Source organism: Panthera uncia (genome assembly GCF_023721935.1).
Source record: "Panthera uncia isolate 11264 chromosome C1 unlocalized genomic scaffold, Puncia_PCG_1.0 HiC_scaffold_3, whole genome shotgun sequence".
Lineage (NCBI taxonomy): Eukaryota > Metazoa > Chordata > Mammalia > Carnivora > Felidae > Panthera > Panthera uncia.
In genome coordinates this window covers 60,830,998-60,853,094 of record NW_026057584.1, presented here as the reverse complement: position 1 = coordinate 60,853,094, position 22,097 = coordinate 60,830,998, and the positions used below count along the sequence as shown (strand labels likewise).

General features: G+C 38.2%; 1 protein-coding gene across 5 annotated transcripts in view; it reads right to left on the bottom strand.

Moving 5' to 3' along the window:
* METTL8 (methyltransferase 8, methylcytidine) overlaps nt 1-22,097 on the bottom strand; it is a 98,944-nt gene that overhangs the window by 10,439 nt on the left and 66,408 nt on the right. For 2 of the 5 annotated variants that reach the window (XR_007454364.1, XR_007454365.1), the window contains exons 4-10: nt 17,932-18,302; nt 16,085-16,134; nt 9,511-9,574; nt 7,706-7,845; nt 3,266-3,372; nt 3,075-3,140; nt 2,042-2,348 (exon numbers count right to left, since the gene is read on the bottom strand). Coding sequence is in view for 3 of the 5 variants with exons in the window: in XM_049615544.1 (XP_049471501.1) it covers nt 2,158-2,348; nt 3,075-3,140; nt 3,266-3,372; nt 7,706-7,845; nt 9,511-9,574; nt 16,085-16,134; nt 17,932-18,302 (989 nt within the window). In the remaining 2 variants the exon portion in view is untranslated. Of the gene's footprint in view, nt 1-493; nt 2,349-3,074; nt 3,141-3,265; nt 3,373-7,705; nt 7,846-9,510; nt 9,575-16,084; nt 16,135-17,931; nt 18,303-22,097 lie in introns of those variants that run through there. The other 3 variants (XM_049615544.1, XM_049615543.1, XM_049615541.1) reach the window with 2 other exon arrangements.

Sequence of the window (22,097 nt, the reverse complement as noted above, 5' to 3'; positions counted from 1 at the left end):
ATGTGTGAGGATGTGAGAATGATTTTATCTTCTGTTGTTTTTAAAACCACCTTAGGCCATGATTTTTAAATTGAGACACAAGAAGATCTACTGGGGTTCCCATAGCAACATTAACTTATCTAACTGCCCTTGTTGTATGTAATACGTTCATTAGTTTGGCTTTAAATGTACACTTTAATTATGAAATACAACAGAGTGAAGAGTCTCAGGCAAATTTCAACTTTTGGATTATTGACGTAAGCATATTTAAACAGAAACCTTAATATTGTACTTCTGAGGAATTGCTACCAAGGCAAGTATATGCAAAAAGCTTGTGATCCTCGTTGCTCCCACGTCTGACCTCACTGCATTCCATTCTACATAAAATGCCCTAATCTCTCTAAATATATTCATAACATGCTATCAGTAGGATAAAACAGAAACAAAGAAACAAACTTCAGATTGCTCCAATCCAGAGACTAGAACCCAATGTGTCCCCCCCCTTTTTTTCAAAATTTATTTTGAGAGAGACAGAGAGTGAGTGCAAGCAGGGGAGGGGCAGAAAGAGAGAATCTCAAGCAGGCTCCGTGCTGTCAGCACAGAGCCCGACGTGGGGCCTCCATCCCACAAACCGTGAGATCATAACCTGAGTAGAAATCAAGAGTTGGATGCTTAACTGACTGAGCCACCCAAGCGACCCCCCAAAATGTGCTCTTCTATTCAAAGCTGTCTATAAGCTGACCTCCCTATCTTCTGTCCATGATTCCTCATCTCGAATGGTCCATACCAAACACACTTGTTTTTCATCATCTTCTGAGAGCACATGTTCAAGGACTAGCCTCACACCCACCTCCCCCAGAATGCTGATACTTCCCCTTTCCTTCCCACCAGCTAATCTTTCTCTCTCTTTGGAACCACTATTGCTGCTGCTACCACTACTACGTGACATGTTTATGACTAGGCAGCATCCCTCTTCTCTTTTTTTAATAACAAGGTCTTCATTCTCCTTTGAGGAACTTTTCTCCACTCCATACATTCAGTCGCATCGTCAATGAAGCCACCCTGCCCCAACCTGTCAAGAGATGAATCCATGACCCAAGTGGGACCAATCACATTCTTACAGAAAACTGAATTTTAAGTGAATTCAAAAAGGAAAAAACAGTGGGAACTAAATTTTTCCCATGGTGGTCCTTCAAGAGACTATCCATTTCTTCCAGATTTCTGTGGCTCATAACCAAAGTCCACTAGCTGATAAGTTCCCTATTTGAGTACCTGTTCATATATTATCAGAGATTGTGATTGAGAGGCTTGGGATGTGCACATTTTTCTTTGCCAGCCAGATCCTATTTATGCTCCCTGAAGACAGGACTGAGTCTTTGTTGTACTATTCCATATAATTTCACACAATGTAAGTACCCAGTAGATGTTGTATAACAAACGAAAAACCAATCTTAGAAACTCTGTTTTTACAAAGTACAATTTGAAAGCCAACTTATACCCTTTTTGAGGCAAGGTGGTAAATAAATTTTTAATTGCTACAATTTAAGAATTTTCTCGTGTATAGCAGTTGTCTTAAAGAGAGATTACAACTTGTATGCCTAAGAATAGCCTGAAAATAATGTTAGCTTGGGTCATACTTCCCCAATTTTAGGAAAGGAAAGAGAAACTAACATTCTATTTCAGACATTAGTTTCTGAATCAAAAAAAAAAAAAAGAGTTTTGGGAAAAAACAGACAACAACAAAACAAACACCTTAGTCTTGGTTTTGTGACTGGCCAAGGAAACGAGGAGAGCTGCCTTTCCGCTATCAGATAAGAGAGGAAGAGAATTTAACTGTGTTAGACTAATGTATAAATAGATGTTTTTTTCCCACTTCTAAAAAATGGCAGGGTATAGTTTCTCAGAATCATCTGACTTATATCAGTCATTTAACTGAATGCTTATAAAATTCAAAGAACAAACAAAATGGTTAGACACAATAAACCCAAACAAGCTTGAGCACAGAATATGGTATACTCTTCCAAATCATTTACAAGTGCTTAAAATGAACAAAAGAGCTCACCCATGATAAACAGCAGGATATACAAATTCTCTTGTCTTCCCTTTCAAAAATGAAAGATTTACAGAAGTCTTTGAATAGTGTAATCCTCTGGTTTGTACCTTAACATGATACATAACTCAGCCATGAGAAAGGAGTGGTGATACCAATTTGGAGGGTTTTTGAGTCAAGTGTAATGGTTTCTGGAATTTGCCTTGAACCCACACTCGGTGCATTTTCACTTGTTTTTTCCTATTAACTTGTAAGCGACGATCAACCAGATTTTGCTTCTCATCTAACCCAGCCTTGCAGAACATAGTGTGGACTTCCCCTGTTGAGACAAAAGTGGCAATCAAATGTATATGTGACTGGGGCTTGGTGGGGGGAAAAGGAGACAGTCAAGAACAATGGAATGACTGACCATCTAAATTTCATTTAAACCAAGAAACTCTCTAGTACAAATTAGTTAAGGAAACCTGTGAAACCAAATAGGTTTCTTCTACTTCACAGAAATATACCAATATACACAGTTTAACATAGCAGGCATAAATAGATATACATTACTTACTACTGGTTGCAAATTTAAATATTTTGAAAGGTGCCCTCTGTTCTGAGTTTTTGTTAGTTTGCAGAGACCCCAAATGGCACATTTTAAAAGTGCTCACATAAGTTTGGAGAAAATCCTTGCATGCAGAATTCATTTTAAAAGTTTTTTTTTTTTTTTTTTTTAAAGGAGAAATTGACAGGAGACAAGTAATTTTCTATGGACTCTTAAAATCAAATTCCCTCCTTTGGCTGTGGTATGTCATCAGCTTCTTCATATCTGGGCTAACAGTACTTCCAAAATGGAACAGACTACATCTTCATTTGGGTATAAGATGAAACAAGTGATTCTTTTAAAGCAGTTTCAGCTGGGAAAAGATTAAAAGGCAAAAAGGCCATTTTCAAGCTTTCATGTAGAACAGCTACAGTGTGGTGACAGACTAACCAAAGAGTTGTTTTTTTTTTTTTTTTTTTTTTTTTACAGCTAATTATTTCCCCTTATAGATAAGCATACCTTTCGTAAAGAAATATGCTCTGGTACCATCTCCTCGCACATAAAAATTTTCAGATAAGCAATGACCTAAAAAAAATAATTGCGATCAGAGAAACCTAGTATTCCTTCAAACAAAACAAACAAAAACTTGAAATAAAATATAAACAAAGCATTCTTTAAAACACATGAAAATAACTCCAAGCTGAATATACCCCTTTTAAAACGAAGCTGAGTCTTATCATATCTTCCATAGTCCCGAAATAGCAGCATTCCCCCAGGCTTCAGTAACTTGGACAGTCGGTTTATAACACCTTGCATCCTTTGAAAACAAAGCAAGACACTGTTTACAGAAATCTTGTTTTACATGCCACATCCTAACCTTCTTAGAGATAAAATAAGGAAAGCTCGATGGGGCCAAAAAATCTAACCCACAAAAATAAGGGCAACAAAAATATATATATTTTGTATAGAAAGGAAAAAGGGTACCAACTTGCTAAATGATAAGAATCAAAAGGCCTAGAGTATCAAGTAATCACCCAAATGACAAGAGTGGTGACTTCAGAGAGCTTGATATATGATGTCAAAGCTGCCCTGCAAAACCACAGATGGCTCCTGATATTTACATCAAGTTAAGGTAGTTCCAAGGCAGATAAACACTGAAGTTGCTTCATTTTCCTTGAAGATAAAAAAATATTGTAGAGCTATTCCAAATTGCACATATCTAAACAGAGATCATCTTTCCTCCCAGACTAGCTCCTTCTCCTTTATTTAGTTCAAAGGTACCATCATTCATCAAAGTGTTAACACCTCAGAGACATCCTTAACCCCTTTCCTTTTTCTCCTCTTCCACTAACCTCCCCATAACCATCTAGTCATCCAATTCTAGGTGTTCTTTTTTTAACTGATGGCTTTTTTCTCTTTTTTGTTTCCCTTTGGTGCTCCTTTAGTACAAACTTCTACCTCCTTAGGCCTGAAAACACACTACTTCTTAACATGCTTTATTATTCCCCTTGTTAAGTCTTCCTGTATATTACTGATGAATTATTCCGCTTAAAATGATGGTTTTGTCAAATCATCCCTTTGCTCAAAAATGTTCATGATTTTAATCCATAGGATAAAATCTTAATTTCTTAGTTGGGCCCTTGAGATCTCCTACAACTGGTCTCAATCTCTCTAACATCTTTACCATTACTTCTCAATGTGAAGCATCAACTCTCGCCAAACTGTTATATGCTTGGCTCTGAAGCAGTCCATGCCTTCGTTCACATGGTTTCCCCTCAAAGAATTCTCTCCTTCTTACTTTCTGCCTATTTAAATTCTATTCACACTCCACCCCCAGCTCAATACTGGGAAGCCTTTACTTTCTTTCTTTTATTATTTATTCTTTTCATTTGGCTCTCAATCAAATATGACCCCTTGTGACTGCTCTTGACTTAATGTTTTTGGTTAGGTTTATGGTCTTATGTGTGATTATGGGCCAGAGATGGCAAAGATTTCAGATCTCATATTAATGCCAAGTGACTGACACTGGCTGCCTACAGAGCTCTATTGAGAAGGGCTCTTAGGGCTCACTGGGAATGACAATCAGGGTACAAAATCAGTTATCAGTGTCTGCCCTGAGCAGAGAATGGTAAATGGCAGCCTGTGTGCTAAGTCCTCCCCATCTCTGCTTCATCCATGCTACTTAAAGCTTCTAGATTTTTCTTACTTTAAAAATGAGGGTTTTAGATTAGATAATCTGTAAATCCTTCCAGTTAAAACACTGTTCAGTGGAATAATGGAGTGAAAAGCCAGATTTGTGTCAGGTTTTGAAGGAAGTAGTGAGGAAATTAAAGTAACTATGAAAACAAGACAGAAATATAACAGAAAGAGGTGGCATAATTAGATGAAATGCTCTTTTAAAAAACTGGAACATAAGTACATGAAAGGGAAAAAAGAAAAATATTTTTCCTTGTTTATTTTATTACAGGTTATTTTCACACTGTGCTTATGGCCTTAGGCTTTGGCAATTAAAGAAAACTGTATCTAATCCTTAAAATATCCACTTTCAGAAGAAATGTTTTATGTACTGAGAAAAATATCTTTCTGCAACGATTACTAAAACAAGCATGAAACAAAGATGCAGAAAAACAAAGGGCCAAATACAGCCATCTCCGTCTGCAAATCCTTTCTTCCCAATTATCCTTTAATGTCTGGGGTTGTGAGTAAAGGCAAGGGTGGGGAGCTGCTTTTCTTCATCATCCCATCTTGCTTGGCTCAGTGCCAACTTCCAGAGCCACTTCCTGAGAACTGTCGGTGGGAGAGGGCTGGGGGAGATGGACAAGACAATAATGGGTGAAGGCTCCTTTTCTTTCTTTATTCCACTCAGGCCAACTCTGCTATCCTCATCTGCCTCTAGTTGGAGGGTGAGGAAAAGGAAGAAGAGATTTTAAAAAGGAGTATTTATTGACTACCTACTCTCTGCTTGCATCTGTGGTAAACATATTATACTGTATTTTATTTTAATGATAAGGACAGTTAGCTCTTCTTTTGTAGCCTCCTGTGGCTTATTCCCATTTGGGCTAGGATGCCCAGACTCAAGGTCTAGCAGAATCGCTTGCCATTCGTTTGTGCATGGATTTTCCAAGCTGTCAGGAAGACACTTTTCCAAAACTTTCACGGGGCTAAATATATCACTGTCCCAAATGACTCTAAAGATACTGTCCTGCCTTTTCACTTACTACTGCCCTCCTTCTACGCATTCACCCTTTTTTTAGGTCATTTAGACCATTTTAGGCAAGAAAATGGCTAGGGGCATGATACATGTAAATTTATTTTATAATAATTACATAGAATGAACATACTATAGAATGACAGTAATCCTTCCAAGACATCTGCTTCCCCTTCTTTTTAACATTCAGTTCAAATCATAAGAAAATACATTATCTAAACTAATTTCAAGTAGTGGTTTTGTGGTCTTATTTGGAATTTAAACACTTCCTGTTACAGGTGTCAAATAGAAAATCTTGTTCTCTATCCACCTACTCCATCCTTTTAACTATTCATTCTTTTAACTATGAGACAAAATACATAGATGACATCTTTCTACCAGTACCTGAATGATGCCAATATTCTACCCAGATTAGTAGAAAGACATAGATTATAGAAACTGGGAGGAAATGTAGCTTCATGGAATGTGATATATCTCACCAGGTACAAATATGTTTCATTTAGATTTATTTGAAAATTTAATTTGTCTTTCAAAAAGCAACCAAAAAGCTCATCTCTGAATGAGAAGTAAAAGGACCGTAAAGGGTCTTAATGATTTTATAATTGCAAAGGAAAACGCACATATTAACCCACTTTCTTTGGGAAAGTGTCACACTCATCAAAGAGTGGTTGATATCAAGTCTGTATCTACCAGCAGAGGAACATTCCTGGAGCTAAATCTACTACCAGAGCAGAAAACCCAATTTTAAGAAAACTTACAAATGCACAACCCTTGACACCACACGTGTCTTAATATACATGAGGTGGCAAAATTCTAAGAGAAGTGATCATTTTAATAGCTGGTAATATGTCTTTCTACTTCCTCTCTGAACAAAAGCTATGTTTACTGTTTCAAAACATTGTGTGAACAGGGCACCTGAGTGGCTCAGTCAGTTAAGCGTCCAACTCTTAGTTTTAGCTCAGGTCATGATGTCGTGGTTCATGGGATCAAGCCCTGTGTCAGGCTCTGCACTGACAGTGTGGGGCCTGCTTGGGATTCTCTCTCTCCTCTTTCTCTCTCTCTCTGCCCCTCTCCCACTCCCACTCCGACTCTCTGTCCCTCTCAAAATAAATAAATGAACTTAAAAAAAAAAAAACACTATGTGAACAAAAAATCTAAGTCATAAATATTTAAATGACAGCATTAGGCCAACCTTAGATTATAAAGGTCCAAGGTTAATCTGGCAAATCTTGAGTACCCCTAATTCCCTAGAGGGCTTCTTTAAAACACATTCTTTTTTATTAGTTTTCTTTATTTTTGAGAGGCAGAGAGAGACAGAGCACGTGTAGGGGAGGGGCAGAGAGAGAGGGAGACACAGAATCCCAAGCAGGCTCCAGGCTCTGAGCTGTCAGCCCAGAGCCCGATGCAAGGCCCGAACTCACGAACCGAACCGTGAGATCATGACCTGAGCTGAAGTCAGACGCTTAACCGACTGAGCCACCCAGGCGCCCCTAAAACACGTTTTTTTAAAGTCTTGTGACAGACTGGTATGAAGCCAAACAGATTCACAACCCACCTCTTCACGAACATTCAGTAAGATGCTAAATCAAAGAAAGATGTTTGTTTCTGATCACCAAGTACAATTTCCCTCTTGGGAGTCTATTAGGCTGTTCTGAATTTGTAATCTCCTTAAAGCACTGTCACTTTTAATAGGTATGTGTCTTGCCAGAATATGCTCACTTCACTCTGACAGTGATAGAAAGCTCACTAATGAAGCAGTTTGACCGGTTTCTTTCTAAAAGTCTGAAGAAAGGAAAAACTGCACTTAAAAGGCTGCATGTTATATATGGTATAGTTCACTAAATAATAAAGTCAAGAATTGTCACTTTTGATAGTTCTGAAAACCACAATTGATAAAGGTGCTTTACACATTTGCTTTGCCCTTTCTCGTGTCTTCAGTTACCTGTCAGGATGAATAGAAGAGAGCACAAAGACAAGGAGAATGACGTCCAGGATCCCATCTGGAAAAGGGTACGGTGAATCTTCATCACAAACATCATGAACAAAGGCACAACACTGAGCTGCTCTGTAGGATGAGTGCAACTATCATGATAAAGGAACAATAATAATAAAAAAGCAGTTAGCAGACTTTTAGCATTTTTCTTAAAATAAAGAGATCAAATTTTATATTTCTCCCTAGTGCCTTCCCTCTGTAAATATGAATGCATTTTATTTCAGATTCCATATTCTGTTAGCTTATTTCAAGCTGCCATAAAAAAATTAAGTCTAGCACTTGGACTCAACAACAAGTATTCTTCACAATCCCTTTTTAAATTTAAAAGTGGAATAGGGCAGGCTTTTGAGGCAGCGTTGCTGGAAGCCTACCCTATGTGATTTCGGAGGCACTGAGATCATCCTGTTTTCTCTCCCACTGCTTGTCCATGCCTCCTTTGGCTTAAGATACAAATATCCTCTAATACACAATCAGTTAATAGTAATGACTGTACAACTCTGTAAATATACTAAAAATCACTGAATTGTATACTTTATTTTTTGAAAGAGATAGAGAGAGAGAGAGTGAGCGTACAAGCTGGAGAGAGGGGCAGAGGGAGGGAGAGAGAGGGATAGGGAGAGAGAGACAGAGAGAGAGACAGAGGGTCTTAAGTAGGCTCCGAGCCCAATTCGGGGCTTGATCCCACAATCCTGGGATCATGACCTGAGCTGAAATCAAAAGAGTTGGATGCTCAACTGACTGAGCCACCCCGGTGCCTCTGAACTGTATAACTTTAAAATGGTTAATTTCATGGTCTGTGAACTATATCTCAATAAAGCTGTTATTTTCAAAAAATTAGAGCAGGGGTGCCTTGGCTGGCTCAGTTGGTGGAGCATGTGGCTCTTGATCTCAGGGTCATGAGTTCGAGCCCCATGTTGGGTATAGAGATTACTTAAATAAATAAACTTAAAAAAAATAAATAATGAAAAAATTAGAGTACACACACACACACACACACACACACACACACACACAAATGCACATGCACACAGTTTGAGTACAAAACAACACTAGAAGCATATATACCAAAACAGTAACCTCAATTCACCATAGGACTCTAGGAAGTGTGATTATAGGTGAATTTTATCTTTCTCTTTAGGTTTTTTAGTATTTTAGAAAATGTCTACCATGAATAACTATTACTCTTGTTATCAGAAATTAAGTTCCATCTATTGACTACACATTTCTGTTAGCAGAATTTCCTTTCCTTTCCCATTTCCTAAAAGTACTTTTTGCTAAGGTAATGCTTACTAGCTTTTGGGGATTGGTCAAACAAACCCAGGCTCCCCACTGTTTTCCAAATAGTCTAGGACATTTTACATTTGTATCATATACTTTCTCAAAATTTGTTTTACTTTCAATAGTTTCAATTTAACTAGTGCCTACTATGTGTCAGTCTGTGCATAGTGCTCTAGGGACATAAATATGAATAAGATCACCTCATAGGACCTGCTGACCTTTCTAGGTGTACCAGTCCCTTCATTTTTATTTCATTTTATTTTCCTTTTTTTCCCCAGCTTTATTTTGAATTCAAAATAACTTCTATCATTTTAGGGTAATATCTTAGGCATCAGGTGATGATGTGATTCCCAGAATTAGTAAAAGCTCAGTTAAAAATGGTTACAGATAACACTGAAACATTTAAAAAATATCACTTCAACAACAAATAAATTATATCCTTACATGGCTCTCTTTAAAGAAAATATGAGGCATACCTTTACTAGTTCCACAGCTCCGGAAGCAAAATCACAACAATAAAGAAAGGACTCTGGAGCATTCCTATGAAAATGGAAGAAATATTTAAATTTAGAGTTCACATATGCTCAGGTTACAAAAGAAAGGAAACTGTAGGCTTGAACTTGTTAAAAGGTATTTCTTTAATAAAATTTTGGATGACACCTGGCTTACTGTTTCTCCTTTTAGATGGTGTTCTCTATAATGGTGTATGGGTGCCTTCATGTTACTTCTGAAACAGCATTGTCTCAAATACTTATTAACTACAAGGTAACTTTCAAATTCCTGTCCTGGTTTTTTTTGTGTTTTTTTTTTGTTTGTTTTGTTTTTTAATTTTAGAGAGAGTGTACATGAGTGAGGGAGAGGGACGGAGGGGGAGAGAGAGAGAGACTCTTAAGCAGGCTCCATGCTCAGCACAGAGCCCGACACAGGGCTCCATCCCAGGACTTGAGCCAAAATCAAGAGTTGGCCGCTCAACAGACTAAGCCACCCAGGTGCCCCTTCCTGTCCTGGTTTTAAAGCTCTCCGTTGCTTGGGCCTACCTGCCTTACGTCCCATCACACTCTCACACAGGAACCCTCCAACGCCATCCATCATCATTGCTCCATCTTCCTCCCCCCCAGTCTTTCTTCTGTGCCTCCAGCCAGCAGGGCCTATAGTTCCTTGTTGCCTAGTCAAGTGCTACCCTTGTGCAAGGATGCTCAGACCCTTGTGTTCTTTGGTGCTTCAGTCCCCTTTCTGTGTGTACAACTCATTTGGTTCTTGAGTTTCTCACAGAGGCTCTGGTGCCCTAATGGGACAGGAATACATATGTATTTTAATAGCATGTAAATACAACTTCTAAAAAAGAGTAAAAAAATACTAATATATTAACTCCTAGTTATCTTTTCAAGTTTTTTCAAACATTTATTAAGACTCATGTATGTATCAAGAATTAGAATACAAGTTAGTAAATGAAATTGTCCAATAAAATAGTAAGAGTATGGATTTTGAAGCCAAACAGACCTGCGTTTAAGTCCTGAATTTGCCATTTATTAACTCTGTGAATTTGACTCATCCTCTCTAAGACTCAGTTACTTTATTTACAGATGTAAATAAATACAGTTATTTTTTGGTTGGAGGATGTTTATTCATATAAAAGTCTTGAGTAATCTTAATTGGCCTCCACTGAACTTAGACAAGTTCTATTTGGCTTTTTACCTGAAATTCAGTAACAATGTCTGGACCATGGTTACTCATGGGCATGCATATACTTTGAATTTTGTGGGTCAGTACTCTTCCCGGTCATCCCTCATATGCTTGTATCAAATAATTACTGCATCATGTTGCTTAGCACCATGCCTGAATCACAGAGACTGGCATGTTATGAAACAACAATTATAACTATAGTTCTGGCTCCTGTGGGTTTTATAGCCTAGTTGGGGATATGATCGGTTTTATCTAGCTTCTACAGGGTTATGGATAGGGCAGACTTCCTAAGTCTTACCTAAGGTGTAAGTTTTAACAATTCTGAAGAAGGGGGATAGCAATGCTGAATGGGGAGAAGGATAAATGGTATAGGGCTTAAAGGTGGGAGTCATGTGCCAAGGATGAGAAGCAGAGTTGATCCTGAGAGCTCAAACCAGTATGTGGCAGGATATACAAGTGGGCCTTGAAACACATAATTAGAACTTTGATTCAGGAGACATTTCAAGCAAGGAGAACTACTAAATAAATATGGGATACAAGCACAAATATGAATTCCACAAATAAAATCTCACCCAGGCTCAGATAATACTCTTAAATGCTACTCATGGATGAGTACTGTGAGAAGGAGTCCTTCATTCTGTGGCATTTGGAGATTTGCGTTCAATTTAAGATCTGTCCAAATAAGTTAAAGTATAATGAACAGGATTTGGTTATGACTTGCACTGCTTGTTTTTTTTCGTCTGTCCCAAATAAAAACAGTATTTAGGGGCACCTGGGTGGCTCAGTCGGTTGAGCGTCTGACTTCGGCTCAAGTCATGACCTCACAGCTCATGAGTTTGAGCCCCACGTCGGGCTCTGTGTTGACAGCTTGGAGCCTAGAGCCTGCTTCAGACTCTGTGCCTCCCTCTCTCTCTCTGCCCCTAACCCACTCGCATTCTGTCTCTGTCTCTCTCAAAAATAAATAAACATTGAAAAAAAACCAACAGTGATTTATTGCAGCCTGTACCCCTATTGCTTCCTATGAAATCCATATATTCATACTCTTAACTTGCTGGGTGGTCATATGTGTTTGAAAACTTTCCGTAAACACTCAGATGCACGATGTAATATGATGGCTAAGGGCAAGGGCTCTGGAACCAAACTGTCTATGGTTTGAATCCTGGCTATACCACTTAGTTATGTGACCTTGGAATAGTTACTTAATCTCTTTGTAATCCTGTTTCCTCATCTATAAAGTAGAGATAAATATGGCATCTAAGGTCACTGTGAGGATTGAAGGGATTCTTAGAAGTTTCTAGGAAGGTTCCTAACTCAGAGTAAGCACCTAATAAATGTTAGTCATTATTATAATTGTTGTTGCTATTACTATTATTACTATTATCATATTATAGGAAGATCTGCCTTTGCCTTCTAGGAACTTAAAAACTTAAGAAATTATCATGGTTCTATAAAAACTTCCATATAACTCAAAATGCTTCTCTGGACACTGGCACATCTAGCTCATTATAAAAGGTATGCAGTCAACCTTTGGGCAGTGGTTACTAAACACCCACAAGATATAGAACAGTCTAGCAGTTAAAGAAAGTATGTGCCATTTGTCACGTGGTCCTACCAGGACAGCAGCATGACCTCTGAGACTGAATTCCCATGCATCAGCAGCCCAAGTTGAAGTCTTGTGACCACTCAATGACTTTCCAGAGCTTTTCTGTAAAATCAGCTGACTGCCTTGGCCCTTCTCCCAGCAAGCAGGTGTAAATATCACTACTAACACCACACCACAAAGCACTCCCTTGGCAGGGGGTTTAAGAATTAAATGATCCTTGGAGAATGATATGACCTCTCAATTCCAGAGGTCTAATTATGGTAAAATATTCTGAAAATGTAAAACACTAATCCTGTACTCTCCAAAAGTAATAAAACATAATTTCTTAGGTGGGAAAAAAAAGTCTAATCCTCCCTTTGGAAGGCTAATCACTGATTGCCTTTTAATGATGAATTAATTATCTTGCGTTATCGAACTACAATGACTTTTTTAAAAAAGACAGGGCCATGAAGAATCAGGGAGCAAGGAAGCAAAAGATTGCAATTATTAGCTGGAGGGAGAAGTAAAAAGGGAAAAATATTACTAACAAGTGGGGATTCAGAGATATTAGTCAATATGTATTGAGCTCTAACTATCTGTATTATACTGTTGGGCTACCTGGAAAATCAGATTAGGGTAAAATATGCTTTCTACCTCAAGGAATACAAGCAGTGGCTGGAGACACAAGACATAAAGAAATGACATGCTAAATAATACCTTGGGATGAGTCATAAAGTAACACATTATCAACTGCCAAGGTAGTAAATTTCTGTGTACCGTAAGCTCAGAGATAACTCGGGTGAAGGAAACTGGCTACGTGGTATAATAAAACAGGAAACATTGGCCCAGAAATGAGGAAAAGGGAAAACAAAGAGAATAAAGACAAAAGGAGAAAGGCCATTCAGACCTGCAAATGTGCAGTTCTATCACTTCTGCCTGGCCACTTTAACTGGTAATCTGATGGTATTTGGAAATTACTATTTACTATGTTAGTAATGAAGAATATCCTGATTTTTTTGGCGCTACATCATAAGTATTTAAAAATAGTGTCCTGGAACCCTCTTGCACTGTTGGTGGGAATGCAAATTGGTGCAGCCGCTCTGGAAAGCAGTGTGGAGGTTCCTCAGAAAATTAAAAATAGACCTACCCTATGACCCAGCAATAGCACTGCTAGGAATTTATCCAAGGGATACAGGAGTATTGATGCATAGGGGCACCTGTACCCCAATGTTTATAGCGGCACTCTCAACAATAGCCAAATTATGGAAAGAGCCTAAATGTCCATCAACTGATGAATGGATAAAGAAATTGTGGTTTATATACACAATGGAATACTACGTGGCAATGAGAAAAAATGAAATATGGCCTTTTGTAGCAACGTGGATGGAACTGGAGAGTGTGATGCTAAGTGAAATAAGCCATACAGAGAAAGACAGATACCATATGGTTTCACTCTTATGTGGATCCTGAGAAACATAACAGAAACCCATGGGGGAGGGGAAGGAAAAAAAAAAAATAAAAAAATAAAGAGGTTAGAGTGGGAGAGAGCCAAAGCATAAGAGACTGTTAAAAACTGAGAACAAACTGAGGGTTGATGGGGGGTGGGAGGGAGGGCAGGGTGGGAGGGAGGGCAGGGTGGGTGATGGGTATTGAGGAGGGCACCTTTTGGGATGAGCACTGGGTGTTGTATGGAAACCAATTTGACAGTAAATTTCATATATTAAAAAATAAAAAAAATAAAAATAAAAAAAAAATTAAAAAAAAAAAATAAAATAAATAAAAATAAAAATAGTGTCCTGGGGGCACCTGGTGGCTCAGTTGGTTAACTGTCCGACTAATGATCTCAGTTCAGATCTTGATCTCAGGGTCATGAGTTCAAGCTCCATGTAGGGCTCCACACTGGGTGTGAAGCCTACTTACTTACTTACTTACTTACTTACTTTATTTATTTATTTATTTATTTTTAACATTTATCTATTATTGAGACACACAGAGAGACAGAGCATGAGCATGGGAAGGGCTGAGACAGGGAGACACAGAATCCAAAGCAGACTCCAGGCCCGGAGCTGTCAGCACAGAGCCTGACATGGGGCTCGAACCCACAAACTGAGAGATCATGACCTGAGCCAAAGTCAGACGCTTAACCGACTGAGCCACCCAGGTGCCCCTGTGTGAAGACTACTTTAAAAAAATAAAATAAGGGGCACCTGGGTGGCTCAGTTGGTTGAGCATTTGACTCTTGATTTTGAGTCAGGTCATGATCCCAGGGTTGGGCTTCATACTGAGCGTGGAAGCCTACTTAGGATTCTTTCTCTTTCTTCCTCTGTCCCTTCCCCCTGCTCACAAGTTCTCTCAATAAAAATAAAAATAAAAATAAAGAAAAAAAAGTGTCATAATGTTGGCATTGTGCTAACTGTTAAATTGAGGTGGTGGGTATATGAGAATTCATTGTATTACAAGGAAACACTAAAAAAATAGCATCATTAGAATTTAAAATACACATAAAGACTGACAGGAATTATAACAAACAGTAGCTATGTTAGGATGATGGGTGATTCCCACCCCTCTGTCCTCTAATGGAAATGTTCTGCAATGTGCTCATGTTGATTTTATAATGGAAAAAATAATGTGAAAGTTATTGTATCAACTTAAAAAAAAAACAACAACAGAGGGGCGCCTGGGTGGCTCAGTCAGTTGAGCATCCGACTTCAGCTCAGGTCACGATCTCACAGTTTGTGAGTTCGAGCCTTGCATCCGGCTCTGTGCTGACAGTGCAGAGCCTGGAGCCTGCTTCAGATTCTGTGTTTCCTTCTATCTCTGCTCCTCCCCCACTTGTGCTCTGTCTCTCTCTGTCTCTCAAAAATAAATAAAATGTAAAAAAAGAAAAAAAAAACTAAAAAAAAACAAAAACAAAACAGAATAGGTAAAAGGTGCTAGAAAAGCTTTTTTTTTTTTTTTTTTTTTTTAATTTTTTTTTGGGACAGAGAGAGACAGAGCATGAACGGGGGAGGGGCAGAGAGAGAGGGAGACACAGAATCGGAAACAGGCTCCAGGCTCCGAGCCATCAGCCCAGAGCCCGACGCGGGGCTCGAACTCACGGACCGCGAGATCGTGACCTGGCTGAAGTCGGACGCTTAACCGACTGCGCCACCCAGGCGCCCCGGTGCTAGAAAAGCTTTGTAAGAAGTGTCTTCATCATGGAAATACCACAACATATACGTGAAGCAGTGAACAGGAAGGATGTGTCAGGAAAACACCTCTGTCCCTATCATCTCTGTCTGCTTTTTTGAGTTTTAGTCTAGTCTTAGACTAGTTGCTGTTACCTTCAAACATTTTCAAGTTATTTGACAAAAGAAGGTCTTCTACTGGGTGTGGCTCCAGAAGTGATGACAAAATGAGGGTTAAGAATAAGCTTTAAACTCAATTCTGTGTGTGTAAAATGGCACCTACATACCTGGAGGAACAAACAGATTTCTGAAGTTAGCAATTCACAGCTTAGTGGAAGGGTCAAATCCCTTGCTCTTTTCTTATTCTCTCATCCATGCAAACACAAGCTTTAAAAATTACTTTGACCCATGGTGGACAACTCATAGCTGTGAAACATTCTTTTCATAGTAATTCCTAGTTTACGTGAAATTAGACACTGAAACAATTCTTTGAAATTTGCTTCAGTGATTGTTTATATGAGAATAAGAACACTACCAGCATACACGTGACATTTTCCCAGAATTTCTCAACACCCCATACATATGTAAAATTTTGTAGGAGAAAACTTTAAAACTCACTGTAAAGTGTTCAAAATTGGAAAAACACTATTTCCGGCACCACAGCCAACCTAAAAAATTGAAAGAATAAACAAATATCACGAAAAGAAGGTTAAATTTTCTTCACCAATGTTAGATTTTTTTCATTAAAAAAAAAACTAGAATAAATTTACTGGATCTCTAGGTGTAGGAGAGTTTTCTAAACTCAAAAGCAAAGGAATAAGCCACAAGAATAACACTGATTAATTTAACTATGTGAAATTAATTAAACATTAATTCATTAATTAAACATGTGAAATTTTTATATACCAAAACTCAAACCAAATTAAAAGGTGACCAATGCACTATGAAAAAAAATTGGCAATAAATATGATAAAAGGGTAGAATTCATTAAAAAAACAGTAACAGATAAATTAGCAAAGGAAATAAATAGAACACAAAAGAAATACAACTGTCTTCTAAACATCTGAAGAACTATCTGACCTAGTTAGCAACCAAAGAAATGCAAATTAAAACAAGGTGTAATTTTCATCTGTCAAAAAGGAAAGCACTTAAGTAAGAATATTCTAACCAATGAGAGTGTAATGAAACAGACATATATTGCCATGAATTGGTATTAATACAGCTTCTTAGAAAATTATTTGGCAATATATTTTAAGAGCACTAAATTTATTATTTTATTATTTTTTTAAGTTTATGTATTTATTTTGAAAGAGAGAGAGAGAGAGAGAGAATGAATTACAAGCAGTCTCCACGCTGTCAGCACAGAGCCAGATGCAGGGCTCGATCCCACAAACCATGAGATCATGACCTGAAATCAGGAGTCGAATTCTCAAATGACTGAGACACCCAGGTACCACTAAGAGCATTACATTTTTAAAATAAATTACGAATTAGTAAATCTGACCCAAGATAATAAAAGAAATACAGAAAAGTCTATACCCAAAGATATTTTCTGTAGAAAACTGAAAACAATTTAAATGCTCAGTACTGTAAAAACAGATAAGCAGGATTAAAGTACTCCACATAATAAAATATTTTGCAGCCACAAAAATGTTTATAGAGAATTTTTAAGATAGAAAAAACTGCTTATGATATAATGTTAAATAGAAAAAAACCAAAACCTCAAAATACAGGTACAGTATAGCTCAACTATATAAAATAGTATAAATGAAAAAAAAAAAAGTTAGTAAAATGTGAAGAGTGGTTAAATCCCTTGTATAGATACCTTTATAACCCAAAGGAGGAGATTTACTTTTAAAAACAGAAAGTCAAGGGGCACCTGGTGGCTCAGTTGGTTAAGCGTCCAACTTCGGCTTAGGTCATTCTCTCACAGTCCTTGAGTTCGAGCCCCATTTTGGGCTCTGTGCTGACAGCTCGGAGCCTGGAGTCTGCTTCAGATTCTGTGTCTCCCTCTCTTTCTGCCCCTCCCCTGCTTGTGCTCTTGCTCTCACTCTCTCTCAAAAAGAAATAAATACATTAAAAAAAAAAAAAAAAAAAGAAAGAAAGAAAGTCAAGGTCTACACTGGATTATAGCTAATTATATCTCACTTATTTCTATTTCACTTAAAAAGGGGTAATAACAGAAAGAGACAGAAATTAAGGCCAAAACTTTACTGGTATTTAAAACTGCCTTCAAATTAGAAATGAAAACAAATTAAAAAAAAAAATTAAAATCACAAACTTAGAGCCTGATTATACATGTGAGTCCCTTCAATATTTTTTATGCACAAAGGCATACTGAACCCTTTTCTAGTTAGATTTGATCATTATTCCCCCTAAAAAATCTGGATCATTAATAAAGTAATATGCAATATACATTTTAAAATTATTTGCCACCTCCCATCTTTGCCCCTGCAGGACAGTACCTCAAGGATTCTGAAAGTGGCACTGCTACCAGGAAACAATTCGGTCTTCAGAGGTCCTTCGCTGTGTTCTTCAGAGTCTAGGTTGGAAAAATGAGATCTTGCTCTGCTTGGACCATCTGATGAACCACACCTTTTCATACCAAGATTTTTTTCCTCAGGCATAATAGGGCAGTGCATTCTTGAGAAACAATTTGCAGCACCAGTTTTCACATTATCCCATGATGATTCTTGTGTCTTCTCTTCAGTTTTTTGATCAACTGGAATAATTTCAGGAAATTCCCTCAACAGCCAATTACGATCCTTGAAAAACTTATTCTTATGAACCTTATAAAATGTATCCCAATATTGACTAGCTTCATTCTCATACTTAACTAAAATAAAGAGAAAAAAAAAGATTTATTTTACTATAAATGATGTTTACTATTACTTACTACTTTAATAACTAAATATATTTAATAATTAAATACTGTTGAATATATTACATACATTTATAACAATTACATTTACTACTGAATAACTTTAATATTATAATTTTTATTTATCTGATTTTTTTTTGGCCTCTTACAGGTTAAAACTACAGAGTATTATTTTTCTCAAAATGTATCAGTGTATGGGGTATTTAGTTCTATCCCCTACAAATCTGCTTGTGTCTTAATAGTTTGGCCGATACATTTTTGTGAGGAATATAATCATTGCAAACTACTTTTTATAGTTTAAATCTTGAATTTATTTTTATTTTTTTTTTAAGGAAGATAGATTTAAAAAAGTTTTTTAATGTTTATTTTTGTAAGAGAGAGCGCATGTGTGCACACAGGCACAAAGGGAGGAGGGGCAGAGAGAGGGGGAGACAGAGGATCTCAGGAAGGCTCTACATTGACAGCACAGAGCCTGATGAGGGGCTTGAACTCATGAATCAAGAGATCATGATCTGAGCCAAAGTTGGAGGCTTAACCAACTGAGCCACTCAGGCGCCCATAGATTTTTTTTTAAAGTTTATTTATTTCTTTTGAGAGAGAGAGAGAGAGCACACACACAAGCAGAGAAGGGGGAGAGAGAAAGAATCCCAAGCAACCTCTGTGCTGTCAGTGTGGAGCCCAATGGGGGGCTTGAACCCACAAACCATGAGATCATGATCTGAGCTGAAATCAAGAGTCAGACACCAAATGAGCCACTCATTTAGGCACCCCTAAATCTTGGATTCTTAATACTCACATTTTTACCAATAACTTGTAGGACTCTTAGAGAAAGGACACCATTTTTTATGTCTCTGTATATGCAGTTTCAACACAATGAATATCTTGGTAATCAGACAGGAAATTGCAGAATTATAAATTACACAATCTTAGAGCCAGAATGGCCCATTGAAATAATCTACTCCCAACTCCCTTGTTTTGCGTTTGAACAGAAGATAGCACAGATATGAACCTACTTGTTCTAGGCCCCAGAGCCCAGTCACAGCAGAGCTAGGACCACCTATCTTAACCCCTGGAGCTAAGAGCCATCCCATTCTCCCCCTACCTCCAGAGGAATCTCTTCCTATTGACATCTCCTACTATGAAACCTTAAAGAGATATGCCTTTTTAAAGGAAATTTGCGTTTCATGATGTTATCCCTTGGATTTCCCTCTGTCCAGTGTCAGCATTAGTTCAACCATCTCAGAACTTCAGACAATTCTTAGCTTTCTGCCTCTTTTTTTTCTTAGCCTTATTTATTTATTTTTTGAGAGAGACAGAGTGAGCGGGGGAAGGACAGAGAGAGAGAGGGAGTGAAAGAATGTCAAGCAGGCTCCATGCTGTGGAGAGTCTGTGTGAACATGCACTGCAGAGTCTGATGTGGGGCTCAAACCCACAAACCATGAGATCACGACCTCAGCGGAAACCAAGAGTCGGACGCTTGACCAACTGAGCCACCCAGGTGCCCCAGCTTTCTGCCTCTTTTTATTTGTACCTTAAATTAATAAAATAATTCACTCACTCCTTCACTCAACAAACATTTCTTGGACACTGTTATGCATGTACCAGGCCTAATCCCTGGGTTAAGAATTATTCTCACCTGGGGCACCTGGGTGGCTCAGTCGGTTAAGTGTCCAACTTCGGCTCAGGTCATGATCTCATGGCTTGTGGGTTCTAGCCCCACATTGGGCTCTGTGCTGACAGCTCAGAGCCTGGAGACTGCTTTAGAGTCTGTGCCTCCCTCTCCCTCTGCCCCTCCCCTGTTCATGCTTTCTCTCAAAAATAAAATAAACATTAAAAAAAAAGAATTATTCTCACCCAATATAGACACATGACCTTTTTATTTTATTTTATTTTATTTTTTTATTTATTAAAAAAAATTTGTTTTAATGTTTATTTTTGACAGAGAGAGAGACAGAGCATGAGCGGGGGAGGGGCAGAGAGAGAGAGGGAGACACAGAATCTGAAGCAGGCTCCAGGCTCCCAAGTTGTCAGCACAGAGCCTGATGCAGGGCTGGAACTCACAGACCACGAGATCACGACCTGAGCCAAAGTTGGTTGCTCAACCGACTGAGCCACGTAGGTGCCCCGACACATGACCTTTTTAAAGTGCTTTCAAAGAATAAAAAAGATCTTCTATTGATATAATTTCCAAGATCTAATGTTGGGCAAAAAAGCAAAGTGTAGCACAGTGTGTATACGATACAATCATTTGTTAGGAAAAATGAAGATAAAGAACACGTGTGTGCATACACAGAAACATAATGCATACCCACACACACATATTTGCTTGTATACGTACAGAATACCTCTGGAAGGATAATCATATAACTAGTAATACTGGTTGCCTCTAGAAAGGGGAACTGGGTTGGCTGGGGCCAGGAATAGAAAAAGAATTTTCATTTGGGGGTGCCTGGGGAGGCTGAGTCAGTTAAGTGTCCAACTTCAGCTCAGGTCACGATCTCATGGTTCGGTTAGTGAGTTCAAGCCCTGCACTGGGCTTTCTGCTGTCAGCATAGAGCCTGCTTTGGATCCTAAAGCCTGCATCAGATCGTCTGTCCCCCTTGCTCTCTGCCCCTCCCCACTTGTGCTCTCTCAATATCTCTCTCAAAATAAATAAATAAACAAACAAACTAAGGCTCGGAAAGAAGAAATTAAAAAGAAAGAATTTTCATTTGAATTTTGATCTGTATGAAATTACTATCCCCTAAATAAAGTTACAAATAAAAATAATGGAATCATTTCTTTCATAATTGTAAAGAAGCCCCAACCCTCAGAACAAGCAGTTGCCAGCAGTTGCCAGTTCATCTTTGTTGTAGAACCCTGTCCTGAAGCCTTTATAGTTTTCCTTTTCTTTCCATTTTTATCTTTATGGCCTTGTACATGGATCTCCACCCATCTGGCCACAAGACTTCCTTCCCATCAAGGCTGAATTGTATCTGGCAGCAGGACTGCTATAAAGACAGAAACTCCCATCTGTATTTAAGGTCTGAGAAATGAAAGTAGATCTCTGTAACAAAAGAATTATATGATGCTGAAGTCCAAAACATGTTCACATCTGCACTAATGGAAGGAAGCCCATTTGTGGTTAATCTGAAAATTTTATATATTATCTTTAAAATAGTTCTATCTCTACTTTTAAGAACTGGAGTGTGCCTGGTATACTGTGTGAGGAAATAAAACAACATTCTGAAAATCAGATTCAGGAGGAATTAGGAAACTATCAAATTTCCCCAGGGTTTTCTCACACCTCCCCTGTTCCTTTTTCCTTAAAAACTCTCTTTGTAACTCACTCTGTGCTGGTAAAAAATGTTTCAGTTTAATAAAAAGCAACCACCTAAGAAGACCTACATTTAGTAAAATCTCTAGTATCTGAGTTTTCATTGCCAAGCTACTTGTGAAGTGAGTTTGAACCTAACTATCAGTAACTAGAATGTAACACTACATCTCAATTAATCTGTGGAAATATTCCCCTCGGAATTAATTGGGAGGAAGGAGGTAAATAGCAGGACAGCAGCTTGGAAGAAAAAATGTTCATAGTAGTGCTATTTAAAATAGGGAGAAGGGGGCAGCTCCTGGGTGGCTCAATTGGTTGAGTGTCTGACTCTTGATTTTGGCTCAGGTCATCATCTCATGGTTCATGGGTTTGAGCCCCAAGTTGGGCTCTATGCTCTCAGCATGGAGTTTGCTTAGGGTTCTCTCTCTCTCCCTCTC